This window comes from Caloenas nicobarica, chromosome 12, assembly GCF_036013445.1.
Source record: "Caloenas nicobarica isolate bCalNic1 chromosome 12, bCalNic1.hap1, whole genome shotgun sequence".
Taxonomy (NCBI): Eukaryota; Metazoa; Chordata; class Aves; order Columbiformes; family Columbidae; genus Caloenas; species Caloenas nicobarica.
The window spans coordinates 11,192,240-11,209,263 of record NC_088256.1 but is presented as its reverse complement, the minus strand read 5'-3'; the positions used below and the strand labels follow the sequence as shown (position 1 = coordinate 11,209,263).

Genomic DNA, 17,024 nt, shown 5'->3' with positions numbered 1-17,024 from the left:
GCGGATCCTCGAGCTGTGTCCAATACAGGCCATCAGGAGTGTTAAACTTGTGTCATCAGGCCTAAAGTCTCAATTTATACAGATTAATCCAGAAAGGTCTTATATGACTAAAAAAATGTATTAATTTACACAATTTCGGCCAGCAGGCAGTGGAGAGGCTGGGAATGTTGGAGGTAGGCAGGTGTGAGGAGGGCTGGCAAGAGCCGGGGTTCTGGCGCTGTGGGTGCGCGAGTCTCTGTGGTCACCGAACTTTCGCCCGTGTCCTTTGAAACAGGTCGGTGGGAGATGCCGAGGTCAGGGTGGGCTTGAAATTTAGGTTAGAGTGGGAACCAGATCCAAAACAGGGGCCTTAAGCTGCTCCCTTTTCTGCTAGATACCAAAAGAGTACTGAGAATACTGAGACAAAAATTTATCACAGCGATTTGAGAGGCTCTTTTACCCTTTTCTCGCAGTTTTTCCATGCTTCTTATTCTACTCACCCCACATATTTTGCACTTGTCTTGCTACTCTTGCTCATGTCTCACCCTTCCTCCTCCATCTCTCCTTGTTCTCTCTCTTCTTTCCTCTGACTCTCCAACAGCCTCTGCTGAGCCACTGAGAGATGTGCTGCTCCTGAGTAGGAGTATTTCTGCAGATTGGTTTCCTGCTGTCCATTTTTCTTCTGTCGTGATTCCCTCATTCTTGCTGTATTCCTACTTTTCTCTTTTTCTTTCTGCTCTTATCCAAGTTCCAATTATGAATAAATGGGACATTTGTTGAATACACCTCGAAAACCCAGAAAAAGAAAGTTAAAATGTAATTTCAAATGTTTTGTTTCAAAACCACCTCAAAATAAGGCATTTTTATTTTTGTATTTGAAATCATATTTCTTTCAGACTTTCACTCCAATGTTTTTAGAAACATATCAAAACCCACAGAAAAAGCATTAGTTATAGAGTGTGATCTAGACATGCAGTAGAGATTTTTGAGTCTCCTTTCCTTTGTGCTCTCTTCTGATTTTGTGGGGTTGTTAAAGCATTTGTAAAGGATGTATATGACATGATTTTAAATCCCCCAAAGAGAATACAGATGGGCTGTGTAATTATTGCTGAGAGGTGCTATTTTCTGTGTGCCATACAACTCGCATTCATAATATTTACCTGACAGCCAGAAAAATGTGCCCATCTTGGAATACTCTGAAACAATTCTTGTCAGTATAAAAACATTTCTCATTACAGAATTTATAACATATTTAATTTCATCTCTCTCTATGCATTCAATTCGTTCTGAATTGTTTTCAGAATATTACAAGACTTATAAAATAAAACTCCTGTAAAATTTATGTTAGTTTTCTCATTATTAGGTTTATTCTGTCGTGTTTCATAGCACATGTTCATTGCTGGCAGCTTATTGCTGAAACAGGCACTAGAATATGTTGGGAGAGACACGTGAGAGGGACTGGTTGAAGTTTGCTTCTTATAAGGCTGGTTTTTGTGGCTTTATCTGTAGCGAAGGAGAAGTGAGTGTGTGGTCTTGTATCCTTTTATTTCGCCGATACGGAGGAACTAATATGTTAGGAGATGTTCAGGTCCCTACAAATTGCATTAAATACCCTTCTCATCTCTCCTCCTTTGAAGGGAGGCAAAACCCTCTCCCTGTAATGCCAAGAGTGCCTCGCTCGTTAACACCGAGACACTTAGTTGCTAGGCTAAAGAATAAGCAATGAATACTGATTTTAAACTCGCAAGTGGAAAAAAATACAGTAAGAAGCAAGTACAACTCTTTTTTGCAAAGCTTGCAAAGAAATATCATTACACTAAGCACATACTACCTCTTAGTTCTGGCTCAGATCTTTTTAATATTGGCTTAGTCATTTGCATTTGTACTTAATAACTAATGTAGCTATAACATAGATTAGATATAGCATTATCATCATCAGTTCTGGAGTGTCTGCCTTTCATTCAGTAGCAGCACTGGGTGAAACAATCTATAGGAGGAATACAAGTAGAAAGTTTTCACTGCAAGATCCTTTCCAGTTTTAGTCACCCTGATACTTGGAGATTCAAACTAAAATGTAAAGGTAAAATCTGAATACACAAGTGAAGGTTGCCGTAGTTTTTGCAGTGACTGCTAATTTAAGAAATAGTGAAGAAGGTGGCTCTTGTTTGGCTGCTGACCAATCCCATCTGATTCGCTGTGGCTCTGTTTGGCTGAGCAGCTGGCAATTAATGAATTGATAGGAAGTAGTCACAAGGTAATGGAATTAGCGAGTGAACATCTGGTATTAAAAATCAGTAAATTTAGGAGAGTTTTTATGATTTCTTAAATTTGGTGGGAAAATAATTACCAGTTGACTACAACTGAAACAACTATATGTACGCAGTGAAAAAAATTGCGTTTTAAATGTCAGAGTACATATTTTAAGTGAATGACTTCCCAATGCGCTGCAAAAGATGAATGGGATCCAGCTGGCTTTCAGACATACAGATCCTACCCTAGTTTTTGGACCAGCTGTTTACCTTGTGCATCTCCAGTTCCTCCAGCAGTTGGAGATACTGTAAGTAGCTCAGAAGACCAACAAGTCATCCATAGTGTTTGCGTGTGCCCATTGCCAGCCTGAAACGATTCAAAATGTAAACCTATCCTCTGTTCTCTTGCCCAGAAACAGTAACTCTACCTCTGTATTTCTTGTCTACCACTCTCCAGCATCATTTCAGATTTAGCACAGCTCCTGCTTACTGTGTCATGATTATTCTTTGAAAAGCCTAAATGCCATTTACATATTGCTTTTCTTAATAATGCATTAGGTAAGGACTGTAAATTTTAGAAAGCTACTAAAAATATGTAGTTTTTATTAGAATTCAAATAGTTTCAACTAAGGTCAAGTGGAAAGAAATGTGTGTCTTAATAGTAACTAAAAAAAAAATCTAAATATTTCTTAAAATACTTGAAAACTCTAATCTAGACCTAAAGACAGTAGATCCCCATTTTTCCTTCCCCTCCATTTCATTAGCAAGGTCTGGTGAATTCCAGCTCTCCTGCCACTGCAGAGCCCTGTAGATTACAGAAGCAACACCTCAATTAAATATGAAATATCAAGATAAATGTCTGAATAAAATATCCAGGACTCAAACAAACGTCCAAAACCTGCTCATCAGCAGTGAAATGCCATTAAATCCTCTAGGAACTCATTAATAGATTAACATTTGGAAGAGTAATTACAGCTACATTAGAACTAAGAATAAAGAGAAATAAAGGAAAATCCAGCAGCATCATTTCTCTAAACTCTTGACACAAAACGAAGATCAATACTATAAAAAAATCAGAGGTAAGGAATTAAGGTCAAGATGATTATGTCAAAAATAGGTAAGCTGTCCATATATATTTCAAATAAAACTAGTGTGGATGCAACTGTTATGTAGTGTTTCATGTTATTCGAGTGGAATACTACCTCACAGGGGAGAGAAAAGGGATATTGAGGTGAAATCAAGGATGTATCTGGAAATTGGATGAGTTGATGACTTCAGTGCCGTTAACCTAAATCACAACTAAAATTAACAATGTCAAGCTTTGTAGCTACATTTTCTGAGCCGAAGCAAGACACTGATCTTTAGTGAGACAGAAATACATTACCCTTCAAGAGGATTAAATACTGCAAAAGTCTTTTTTGAGAATTTATGTTACAGCTCTGTAGAGGGAAGAGAAAAGATGAGATGAAGTGGGTACTACAGTTAGATAAATAGGTGAGATCTTGAGAAATGTTTTAATTTTTCATAAAATTCCCACAATCTGTAAATTTTATATATGTAGTTCATTACATTATAACCTGGAATATGAACCTTGCAAATTTGTGAAATAGGGAGAAATACAAATCGAGAAAATAGAACTTTCTTTAGAAATGCTTCTCTGTTACTGTGAGTGTACTCGCTGTAGAACCCGGCTGCACAGTGTGCTGGTTGGACCTGAGCTGCTTTCAAAAGGAAAAGAAAATATATGAAAAGTAACAAGGTTGTGAAATGCATCGATGACAAACAAAATGAAGTCATCAATATGTAAAAAAGGAAAAAAAAAAGTTAAGGTTTTAGATTTGCAATTTTCCTATTTAAATGCCCTCATTGATTTGTTACAAATACTGTTAACCCTGTGTTTGGAAAATGGTGAGGACATTATCACTTGTGTTCTCATTTGTAATAAAATAGATTAACTTGCTGTGAAATTTTAACTAGGCTGAGACACAACAGTAGCTACCTAATGAACCAGAGCACATTGCTGTTAAGTAGCTAAATAGATGCATACTGATTACAGGACTGAAAAATGGATCTGTTTACTTGCAAAAAAAGAATGTTCATAGTGTTATTTGTTATAGCAGGGGAAATTCAGCACTACATTCCCACACTAACATTTAGAAATAGACAATTTCTCAATCCATATGCAGTCTTACATGATGATACTCTATCCTCATTTGTAGTACATATAATGTAGAGAAAATTTCAGCTCCTTTGTTGCCTATAGAGATAAGTGTATCTTCCCTGTATGTGTAGGTTTTTGTAACTGGTAAGACATTAAATGACATAATCAACTAATTGTCTTTAAAAGTGATTCACTGTGTGATTAAGAATGACATTATTGTTTGACACAGTTATTTCTGCCTGAACATTTCAAACCAAGACCCTGAGTTTGAAGGCAAATTACTTGAAGCAGAGATTATTTTATATTATAGCAAGAGACAATGGGAAATGTAGTTACCAGGAGCTCAAATACTTTGCTTTTCCAAATCATCAGCTTTTGAATTACTCAAATAACTCCCATTTAAGATGACATATATGGCTGCATGTGTGATATCTAAGTGTTAATTCATAGTCATACTTGTTCATAGATTTTTTTTTTGCAGAACAGTTGGCATGTCCTCTCCTTGGCTATTCATTTTCATGATTGCAATAGACAATGAAATTTACTTAAACTATGTACTCTTCTGTAAAATTAATCATTTCAAAATGATATCTTAATTGTAAATCGGGTGCTCTGTGTGTTAAAAAGGAAATAGCATCAAAGAGGATGGTTAAAACTGAAATCCGCAAATAAAATCACAGTCAGACTTGTAGCCTGTTAGCAGTAACCTATTTGGAATCTATTATTTTACACAAGGGTAAAAGGCACGTAGCTCAGGATTGCAGGTATATGATTCATCATTTATTTAGGCGAATACTTCTTGGGGTAAGAATGTGACTTTTAGAAGGAACTTCATAAATAGCCCAACCACAGAGTAAGTCACGACTGTCTGTTACTCTTCTGCTCATCTTGGCAACCCCTAAACCCACTGTTTTGGCAACCGAGAAGAAGAAAACACAGGAGACTTTAAGATCAGTGAGTCTGACTTTTTTCCCCCCGAATTTGAAAATTTGTTTGTTTAAACCATTCAGTTTTCAAAACTTTAAGGAATTGTGACTCAACATAATAGAGTCCTCTCTGTTAAAACTTAATAAACATTTTTAATTAGCATTCAAAAATACTGCAATTAAAAGTCTCCCTTGAAGGTTTATTAGTTATTGTATGTTCATTAAATAACAGATAATTAGTGAAAACCGATCCATTGAGGATTAACAGCTATGTAATAGATACACATCTGTTACATGATTTTGAGGCTCAGTTCTTATTTAACATACAATAACTATCCTATTAAAAACACATTCAATGCTATGTTTTCGGCTGGTGGGATTGGAATAGGCAAATGCCACCCCTTGCTGATAGAGGATCCAATCTCACATTCCCTGTGCATCTTTCTCAACTGTATCTGTAAATATGAAGATGAGTGTGGTTTAGAGAGATGGTTTTAATGGGTTACAGAATATTCTTAAAATGTCGATCCTACTGCCAGTGATATTAATGAATTGCCTCAATAGTTTATGAACAGAAGCTATTATGCTAGCTTTTTATAATGGAAAAACTATTAGAATCTACCACTCTTTTCCTAAAGCTATATTATTGATTTAGGATACTGTCTAGCAAAAAATGTATAGAAGGTTCAGATACTACTGAGTTTATTTTCAAGATCACGGGGTAAACTGCTACCAAGTAGCCAGATTGCATACTCCTAATCAAAAAGCTTTGAGAACAGGTTAGAAAGGCAGAAAAATCACAAAGTTCCTCTGAGACAGCTTCCCCAGATGACACTGTAATTGCGAGTTTTAATGAGGTGGGGGCAAGAGGATGTCCCTTTTTTAGAAAAAAGAATGTGATATTTCAGTTCTGAGTCTCCACAGGGAGCAGTTGATTGCCGGGGATGAGGGCTGTGCCCAGACACACCACATATAGACTATACTCTTTTTGGGTATAGATCACTGTACTGCTCTTTCAATGTGAATTCTGCTTGCTATTTATCCCGGAAAGACCATTTGTTACTACTATTATAGCCAACTTCATTTTTTCATTGAACTTCAGTGAAGTTCATGAATCAAATTGCACAGACATCGTTTTATTTCTGTTTCAAGGAAAGGATTCAAGACAGCCCTTCTCCAGCTCCGTCTCTCGAAGACAGCCAGCGGCCCGGCAGCCACGCGTCCTCGCACCAGAGCAGCAGCGTGTCCAGCTCGCCGTCCCAGCTGGACCACACGCCCGACAGAATCGGTTAGTGCTCTGCAGCCTCACGCCCCTGCGCACTTACTGACCTCAACAGTTCTAGGAGTTTGTTGGGGCAAATATTTATTTGCTAGGAAACTCAGGGAAGCACTCATCTGCTAAAAAAAAAAAAAAAAAAAATCAAAGTTCATCACTCTAGTTTGTTCCATGAGGTTAATCACTATGCAGAGCCCAGCCCCTCAGATTCATTCTGTTCCAGAGGATAATCACCCCCGCTCTGGTACAACCAACTTCTACATGCTGGAGTGAGAAAGGGCTTCAGAAAGCACTCGGAATTGAAAAAATAGCAAGATATCTTTTTCTTGGTATGTATGTCAGAAAAGTCACAGGTTCTATGATGGCTTTTTCCGTTCCAAAAACTTCCTCATGCCCACGCATTCCCTCGTCACCACAAGGCTGAGGAGTTTTTGATTTTTTTTTTTTGGTCTCTCCACCACAGCTTTTGCAGCCTGTGCATTATCGATCTTGTGTTTAAAATGCTAATTCAGTCTAGAGGAAGTTTAGATCCTATTCTTGGTGCTTCCAAGAGGGATCTAGGGCAAGTCAATTAACATCTCTTCACATCACTATATGTCAACACTCTTGTCTTCGCAGTGACTGCAGCCTATGTAGGCTTTGCTGAGCTAGATTTAAACTACAAAAGCAGTGCAGCCCGTGTAAGTCCGTGTAGACTTCGCTCCCACCAAAGAACTGCTCAGCTGCTTGCTGGGATTTTGCAGTTTTGACTCTGGTCCATGCAGCAGCACCGTGGCGCTGCACAAACTACTCAGTGGAACCCGAATTACTTTGCCTAAACCTCTACACACACAGGGAAGAGACTAGAAAGTGCCTTCCCTTCAACTTTTTCACATATAAAGTAAGGCTAGAAATATATAGGACGAGAAATGAATCTTCCTATAGCAACAGTGAAAAAGGGACTTTTGTCCTCACTGTAGCTTTTGAAAGGAACTGTAACTTGTTTTATTAATACTAGTAGCACCCACTGCAAGCCTCTGGGCTCCAGAAATGGTGCTGAAAGTTCTTTAAAGGAAACTGGGGTTTATTTATGTTGAACAAACTGTTTCTCTGTGTTTAAGTCTAATGCTTACTGTTGCAAAGATATGTATAGATAGTTTTATCTATATACATTCTTTTGCAATTTCAAAGAAAAAAAAGCTCTCCTTAAAATATGGCAATGAAGTTTTTAACAAGTGTACTCACTGGAATAACTTTAAATTCTGTAATTGGTTAATTACAGAGAACAAAATGTTTTAATCAAATAAGAAGAAAGAAAATAGGCATCCTGAAATCCTAAACTTAACACCTCTCACTGATCTTGCAGGTGTTAAGTAAAGAATTTATTTCAGTTCTGCAGCATATTGTTTTTTCACTGTCATCTATCAATTTGCGTTACTATCTGTCTGTGTTTTTTATTAAGCTTGCTGCTTTATAGAAAATTACTAATACTTAAATCCTTAAATGTGTTTTACCCTAAAATGATTTCTCTGAAGTACTTTTCTAATTAGTTAATTTGAACATTTCATAAGAAATCACATTCATCTCAGTAGTAATTTTTGTTCTGTCTTGATATCTTTGTTTAATAAACTTGAGCAAATTTGCTTCTGCTGCAGGTTTCACTTGGCTCGAAGTGCTGAACCAGGACAGTGAAATGGTTGATTATGGACAATAAAAACGGTCATTTGCTTTAGAACTTATGTAGTATAAATAAATGTTGAAATGCCAAAGTATTGACAAAAAGGAATTATAATTTAATACTTTTCCTATCTTCTGACATTTTTTTACTGACAGTGTTATATAGCTGTGCATTCTCCTTTTTTTTTTTAGCTATGCTGACCAACAGTAGGGAAGGAGAACTCATTGATCAGGAAACTGGGACCAGCTTAAAAAAAATACAAAAGGAGAAAGGTAAAATTACGGACTGTTTTCCATCTCAGGCATTTCATTACACTTATGACATGTTTTATTCCTTTTTCTAGTATTCTGAATATGCGATGACATACTGTTATAAATTTAGGAGCGCTAAGCGCCTAATTGCAATGAATAATGGATCCAGTGAATTTACATGGCGTTCTTCTTAGGAAGTGTAAACAATCAGATCTTCACTTCTCTTTGTTTATATATTATGGGGCTAATATTTTGCCGGTCTCGTAACTCAATTATTTATGAAGTTCCTAGCAAATATTTGATTAGTCACCTGGTATTGTTGCTTTGCCTCCAGGAGATGTGTGTACAGACTAATGCTGGTACGTAGGTGAGGGAAATAAGTTATTTTTTGTGTCTAATAAAGTTACGTTACCTGACGAGTGAGAGGCAGGGAAGGAATAAGTGATGTTTGCCCTGCAGTGATTGTCCTGCAGGCTGGGAGGTGCCTCATCTGCTCGGTTGGGTGCTGGAGAAAGTGAATATATTGGCATATGCAGGTAAGGCCTGGGGAAGTTTTAGTGACAGAGCATGTGGCATCTGTGGCTGCACATCGAGGAGGAAGAAGAAACCATTGTGTTTCCTTGCAAATATAACAAAAATAAATTGTATTAATAGGAGAGAGGTTTATTCTGGCAATATGTACAGAAAGCACTATACAAAATGAGTGCCTGCAAAAAAAAGAAAGAAGATGGGATATAGTTAAAGAAATAAAATAAAGCTGAAGGTAAGTGAATACTGGAAAAATACTGCAAAGGCATATACTGGGGGAGATATGAATGTTTCAGAGTGAAAAAGATGTGAAGGAAAAGAAGGAAGTGACCAAAAGAGGAGACAACATAAGCCAAGTGTATTTATAAGTCCACTGTAAATAGGAACATGTTATCATAAATGAAAACAGAAACTGATTTATATTTTCATGGAGGTGATTTTAATGTATTTTCTGAGAAGGCTAAAAAGACGGGTATGGACAATTTTATGAGCTACTCAAAAGAGAATTTGGAGGTTTCGGGTGCTCGGTGGTTCCAGAGTTATACAAAATTATTTGAGCAGATTCATATTTGTATATGATCAGCTCTGTTCCTTAGACATCTGTGACTGTTTCAGTAATGGGAAGGAAGAACCTGAAACTTCCTCCTTATATTTTCATACTCAACTCTCTTCTTGAAAGCAGAAGAAGCTGGTTTTGTTCACTGGTTTCTCTAGGCATTTGGGCACTTTCCTCACAAACCCCAAAATAGCCCTTCTATGTCATTCTGAGATAATTTTCTGGATCATCGTGCTTCAATCCTTCCCTCTTGGCTCCTGTTAGCATTTATAGACCAATACCAGAAGCTGAACAGTTATCAACCATACCTTCATTTCTAAGATTAAAAAATTACATTTCTGTAATAATTACATAGGCGAGTAGTTTAATAATTTAATCTAAATCCGAAGGTGTAGTTGATGTTAATTTTGTTGAACTGTGTGTGGTTCTTTGCCACATGTTTAGTCATTTTTCAGCAAAACAATTCAATATCCTGTGGGGTTCAAAGATGCAAATTCAGGTAGTTATCAGTAGTAGCTGTCCTGTCACTCGGGATGGATGAAGGAAGGTACAGTTTAAGAATCAGAAAAGACAATTCCAAAATCCCAAAAAGCGTGAAAATAATTTAAACTCCAACACCTGTGAACTCAGTTCCCAGGCTTCTGTGATCATTGAACGTTCCTTGTAACATGTACAAAATCACCAAGATCTGACGCTAACATTGTGTGTATGATCATTCACTTTAAGATTCAAGTTGTATAGGTTTCTTCATTTCCTGGTCTGTGTTTTTACGTAGTATTATCTTTCTTCAATTGATTATGTACTGGGAAATATGTCTTTAGACATGTGTTACTTCTGCATGCACTGATGGGCTTTTTTTAGGATGAACTTAGTGTTCAGAGCTTGACCTGTGTCAGAAAAAAAAAGTGCTTCAAAATTGTGAGACATTTTAAATTATCATTTTAAAAATAGGATAAAGTTTCTGGTTTTATACTTGGTCTGCACAGGTCAACTTTTTCTCTGAAAATATGATTATTTGTCTCGCTCCCATATAGATTCTTTGTTCCTAATACTATTATTGTTCTGTAGTGCATCATTGTTTTGGGCTGTGGTGCACCTCAAATACATTGAATGTTTTTCATAGTCAGACGTGGACAATCACTGAAGAGGGTGTTCTGTGCTGGGTTGCTCAGCAAAAAAAAAAAAAAACCAAACCAACATGTAATTTGTATACAGAACGAGCTCTGTTTTTCAAAACCTGCCATTGCTTTTACTAAGGCAAAATATATTTACCATGGAAAAGATTTTCAAAGTTATTAAGAAGGAATGTAGTTAAAATAAAAGTATCAACATTTATTAAGTATGACAAGTAAGCGGTTTATACAACCGTGGCAAACATATGTTTTCACATCTGTTTTGAGTAATATCATCATGATTTTAAAAATGATTTATAGCTCTGCAGGCCATAAAATGCCAGCTTTGCTGTAAGTTGGAAGTTTTCAAGCAACAAAGAAATTATTGAAGGCATATATTGAACATGTTTTTGTGTTACACACCTTGATAGAACTACAAATCTGAACACTCTGTAACAAGATAGCAACAAATTAAAATTAAGTAACTAAAATTTAGCAGTGCTACTACTTTTGTGAAATCTTAGCATAAAAACTAATAAAAGTTATTGTAATCATTATAGGCAAATACTGTGATATCCCTCAGGATACACAATTTTTGTTTTCCATTTCCCATTTCAAGTGATCTCATCACCAGACAAAAATGTGGCACTTTGTTTTCATCTAAGAAATTTCAAGGTGATTAGGGCTGAAGAGAATATAGCTTAAACAGTTTTTCTTTAAAAGACGGGTAAGACGAGTTGTTCCAGTTTTGTTGAGCTGTTTGCATACGTTGGTGTGGCAGAATTTACTGAAGTAGCGGCTGTCTCATCACAGAGGGGTTAGAGCCCAGTTACAGGCCATACCTGTCAGCTTTTTGAAGGAGAAATGCCATTAAATCTCAATTACTCCACATCCTTTCATTATTTTTTCAGGAAGTGTGGTCGTGCTTAACATTAGAGGACAACAAAGTCAAACATCTTTATAGGTCTGCAGTTTTATTTTTTCATACAAAATACATTATTATATTTTTTCTCAAACATCTTTAACCACTATGGTGCACAGTTTGCCTCTGCATCCATGTCAGGGTGTGAGTGAAAACCATATGAAGAGTAATCTGTACTTTATTTTGAAATTGCTAGTGAAAGGAAACAGAGTTAGAAAATCCCCCGCAGAACATAGCCTCGAACGTTTACTGAAATTTAAACACAAATTCTTCCTGATTGTGCTTACTTGCTCTGTCTGGTTTTAAGCAGTTACGTTTTACCTATACAAATTGCTCACAGAAACTAAATTTTAAATTCGTCTGCTTCAGGATATATCCTGGAAAAAATCTCTATTCTATGGGAAAGGATTGTGTTTGACACAGCCCCGTATAGGCTTTATAGAAACCTCCATATGAATTCTGGCATTAGGAAGGTTAAACGAGCCAGAAAAGAATTTGGCGATGCCTTCCAGTTGGATTTAAATGCCGGTACAATTATTCTGTTTGACTGCATGACAAGAAATATTGCAAACTCGTCATATAAGACGGAGTAATAAAAGGCACTGGCCCAAATCCTGCCACAGAAATCAGTAAAATTTTGTAGGAAAATTTCCTAAATGACCAGTGTCTTCAGATTTAACCACTGTTCAAGCAGTCTTTGAGTAGAAATAAAGATTGTATTTGTTGAGAAAGTGATTTGCTCTGAATTTCCCAGAGCTGCTCGGTGGTGCTGCCAGTTGTCTGCATCTTCAGAGCACCAGGTGGGACTCAAGGGCAATGTCTCATGTTTCCTGTAGACGGTTGTCTCCAAAACTGTGCATCTGGCAGCTATCCCTTTTTGGTTTATTAAAGAACACCTTTCCCTTTATTACTTCAAGGAAATGGAAATTTTGCATCATTTCTGTCAGCTGAGTGAAATATTTTCAGATGGCCGGAGACTACGGTAATGAAAGAATAACTATATTTATTTATTGTATTTCATTAGCGGAAAAGAGGCTTTATGCTGTTTAAATTAATCATTGCCAAAGGAGTGGGTTACTCACGACGTGAGGGGAGGAGAACGAGCAGGTGCAGAACACCTGAAACAGCAACAGGCCCCGCGGTGGTGGGGAAATGTCCTCCAGAGAGGGGACTTTTCCAACAATTAGTCTGAACGCATCCAGATGGGGAGTGCAGGGAGTAAGAAAGACAACTGAGAGCCTGGAGCAGCACCACACAGTGCAGGTACCAAGTGTGCGATAGGGGCCAACACTTCAGTGTTCACCAGGCTGTTTCTTTGACGTATCAATACTTGCATGTTAAAGGTTTAATAAGAAATAAGCAATTTTCTTCATTAATGCGCTCATGAATCTCTTCTTGAGATACGTGAAAAACTCCCAAAGTTAGAAATGAAGTTGTGTTCCTTTTGGTGTCTAAGTGTGTCTATTGGAGACCCTGAGGTCACTTCGTAAGCAGCAGATGCCATAACACAGGGGTTTAACGACTGCAAGGGTTTCTTTTTTCTAAAATCCTTAAGTGACATGCACAGTGCAAATGTTCTGGAAAATTCGGAGATACTATATTTTTACATTTTCTATCCTTCAAGAATACTGAAAGATAAGAAGAGCAGTGCTTTATCCTCGGTAAAGGCTTTTTCCAGAAGGTTTTTTCATTGTTAAATTGAACCTGCAGATGAACTGACAACTGTTAAAATGGTGGCCTAAGAGTAGACGTGATCTTCCCTCAGTCAATCAATCCAAAAAAAGCAAACCCATGAAACCAAGGGAAACATTTGTTAACGCTTAAATTCACGATATATGTAAATAGAAAGTAATGGCAGATCTTTAATTTTTGAAGTGTCTAGACACATATCATTATGATTGTGTGTTTAACCATTTATAACCACAAGGGCAGTTATGCAAGAGATATGAAGTATTCCATGGTGACATCTTTTACATTAAGTTTATCTTAGAACTTTATTAGCAGAATCAGTTTTAAGGATGCATTTTTTCTGAAGAGTAAAATACCTACTTCACAATTATCTTGGCAGCTGGACCAGGACAGTTCCTTACATTGATATATAATTTATTGCTATGTTTTATTTATTAAATTTAAGTGACTTTAATGTATTGCTCTCTCGACTCTACAAATTATGAGTCTATATAAACGTGCTGAAATAATGAAATTTTCTTTGCTGGAAAGGCTTTGGACCAATTTTTTTAGTAAGGTGTTGGTGTAAGTCTGTGGAATAAAATGGGCGAATAAGAATGAAACAAGACAGACATAACATAGCTACTCTCCAGCGTAAGGTTGTCTCTGCAGAGTTCACTATTTCCACTTTTCCTCCAACACTGTGAATTGAGTTTTAGGTAGGTCTATATTATTGAACTATATCAGATTTGAAAGGCATAAAATGGGGGGAAAGAATTGCTGATTGGCACCCAGTGACCTAAGGAAGCTTTTGGATTAGGCCCAGGAATCTTCTCCTTAGAGTTAGCACTTGTCTTAAAATGGACCCTTGGAATTCCCTGATTTACAATACCTCTGACACAAAGTTAGTCACCTGAAAACTGCGGTTGGTGACACTCTTAATGTCTATCAGTTATTTAATAAGCTTACTTGAGTCCTCATTGCAAGGAGTAATATCTGAAAAATATGCATCCCGAATGTTTTTCTCATGTTTCAGAAATCCTGGAGATCTCCAGGAAGGCGCTGAAGGGGTTCCCCCTCTCACGGGCACCAAACCTGCTCCACACAAATCGTGTTTGTGCATTTGTGTGCCCAGGGGTGTAGGGAAGGGGTAGGTTCTCTGTTTGAACTCATCCAATAAGTCTTAGCCTGTCACTGCCTGAAATTTTTGTTTGTACATACAGTGTATCTTACTGAAAAAAAAATGTCGTTTCTAGCAAGTACAACAAAGACTGCCATCAAACACTTCTTCACTAGCAAACTACTCAGAAGGCAGCAATTTCTGCGTTCAGTACAGCTGCGCATTAGAAGAAAAGATGTTTTTGGCATATTCCATGCATTTGATTTAAGTCAAAGTAAATCAACTGATAAAAATTTAAATTAATAACAAAAATCGGTGATTGCGAAAGTTTTGCAATATTTGTGTCTGAGGAAGACCTTCAAGAAATTCATAGAAGTTGGATATTCTTCATCTGCGATGTATTAGCAATGCTTAATTGTGTTAATGAGAACTGTGGAAAATCTATAATATTCCCAAAAGCTTGGGTCGCACATACACAGGGTCACTTTAACCGTTTTAGCCATTAGAATTCTGAAATTCAAGGCAAATGAGTGCAAAGCTAGAAAGACAGTGATCATTCCAGTACAGAATTCCCCAGGCACCCTTCCTTGGTCATGCTGGACCGTTGCGTGTTGCTCTGGAAATACCAGCTGATTTATTTTCTTTTATTTTGTAGTCAGTATGACAGTAGTTTCCAAAGCAGATTTTTCTTCTAGTTGACAGAATATGACAGGCTATAACAAGTAGTTTAATAAATAAAATTCTGCTTCCAGGTGTATTTTGAGATGTTATAATCTATAAAACATTATATAGTTGCTATTTTGTCCATCACCTGGCTTGCTGTGCAATGTTTTGATAGCTCGATTTGGCTTGTGTGGATTTGCTGACAATATCCCATGGCTTAATCAGGTGAGTGTTGTCAGTGGGGGGATACGTAACTGTAAAATGTTTAATCACAGTTGAGTGGAGTGCCTGCTCTGGTGTGGTAGAAGATGCCTTTTTGAGGTAGAATATGCTGGAGGATGGAGATCCTCTGGTAGATGGCTGAGCTGGAGCAGAAAATGGCACACGTTATGTGTACACGTGTCTATTCACACAAGTCAGAAAATAGGAATGGCTCAGAAAATAACATGTTATTTATACATCTGTAACCTTTGGAGACATGTTAGATGCTGTCAATTAGGAGACTGGCCTGTATTTATTATTGTTGTCTTGTTGTTTGTTAGTTTTAAAATCTAGAAAGTTATTGTAATGAAGGTGCCCTCCAGGCAAAAGTGCGGAGAAATTCACGTATTAAAGGAGTTGCCAGAGTTGCTGTTTGACTTTTGACATTATTGTCATGTACCCTGCGTCATCCCAGACAGAAGGGATTTAGATAGAAAAGAAAGCTTGAAATCACTCCTTAGAAAGAGTATATTTATATATACTCCATCTTCTTTTAACTGGTGTATTTTAAAGAAAGCATGATATTTTTGTAAAATTCAAATAACAACAGTAATAATAATAATAATAATTCCATTGTGTCATAATCCTTTTGTTTCTTTGTGAAAGCTTTTGATACTTAAAAAAAAAAAGCCACCAGTATTCAAAAACTATTTAATGTGTTCCTGAGAGATAGTTTTATTGTTTCAAGAACATACATTGCTAATCACTCTCTATACACACATGTTGAAATCTCAACAGAAAATAAGTCCGGCTCTTCTAGATTATAGTCTTATTCATAATAAGAATTCTCTTTAATATACAAGATAAGTTTTCAGCACCCTATTTTAGGATTAGTGTTTTGTAAACTTCACTGCCTATCTAGCATATATTAAATATATTATAAATCAGGCTAGAGTTTTAATTTTACACAAGTAGCAGCTCATATATCATCAGTCCCATAAACTGCTGAAGCTAAATGGTCCCAAGTATCCGAAAAGTCTGATTATCTTTCTGTAATAGTTGTAGCTAAAGTGACAGAACGTTTGTGGGTTTTGTGCAGTTGTGTTCTGATGTTCAAACGCGTAAGTGGAAGCTGTTGAGGAACTGCCTCCACTTCTTCTGTGACTACAAAAATGTCTGTTCCCGTTTCCTCTTAAGAAAGTTTAGTCTCAAGGACTGTCATTTATTCCCTTATCTTCCCTCTCAGCTGAAAAGGAAAATATCTCTCTATACAGGAAACAGCCTATCCATCAAAATCCTTTTTTAGTATACAGGAGTTTTACCCCAGAATAAAAAGGAACTGAGAAAAACAATGCAGTTAGTTTCAAATACAGAATAGATAATTTACTTTCTTAATAAAGTTTATTTATGGACATAAAGATATAGAGAAATCAGGAAATCGACAGGTTCAGAGCAGCCTTGTCAGCCTCTTCCATGGGCCGTTCCAGCTCCTCCTTCATAGGAGAGCTGGGGGGAGCCCCATTGCTGCCCCGAATGAGCTGCTGGGAGCGTGCAGAACATCACAGGTCTTGGTATTATATATAATATATATTATTTACTATTATATATGGCACTGTGCAACGTGGTTGCATCCTGGCTGATAAGTAGCTGTAGCGTAGATTTAGAACGTTTGGTATCACTAAAATGACACTGTTTATCTAAAAAGAAACATTATTACAGAAGAAATATAGAAGGCAAAATAATAGATATTAAACC

The 17,024-nt window shown here is 36.9% G+C and overlaps 1 protein-coding gene across 3 annotated transcripts in view; it reads left to right on the top strand.

Moving 5' to 3' along the window:
- Positions 1-17,024, top strand: part of DACH2 (dachshund family transcription factor 2) — a 259,072-nt gene that overhangs the window by 207,492 nt on the left and 34,556 nt on the right. For all 3 annotated transcript variants that reach the window (XM_065643287.1, XM_065643288.1, XM_065643286.1), the window contains exons 6-7: positions 6,468-6,603; positions 8,440-8,520. In XM_065643287.1, coding sequence (XP_065499359.1) covers positions 6,468-6,603; positions 8,440-8,520 — 217 coding nt within the window. The remainder of the gene's footprint in view (positions 1-6,467; positions 6,604-8,439; positions 8,521-17,024) is intronic.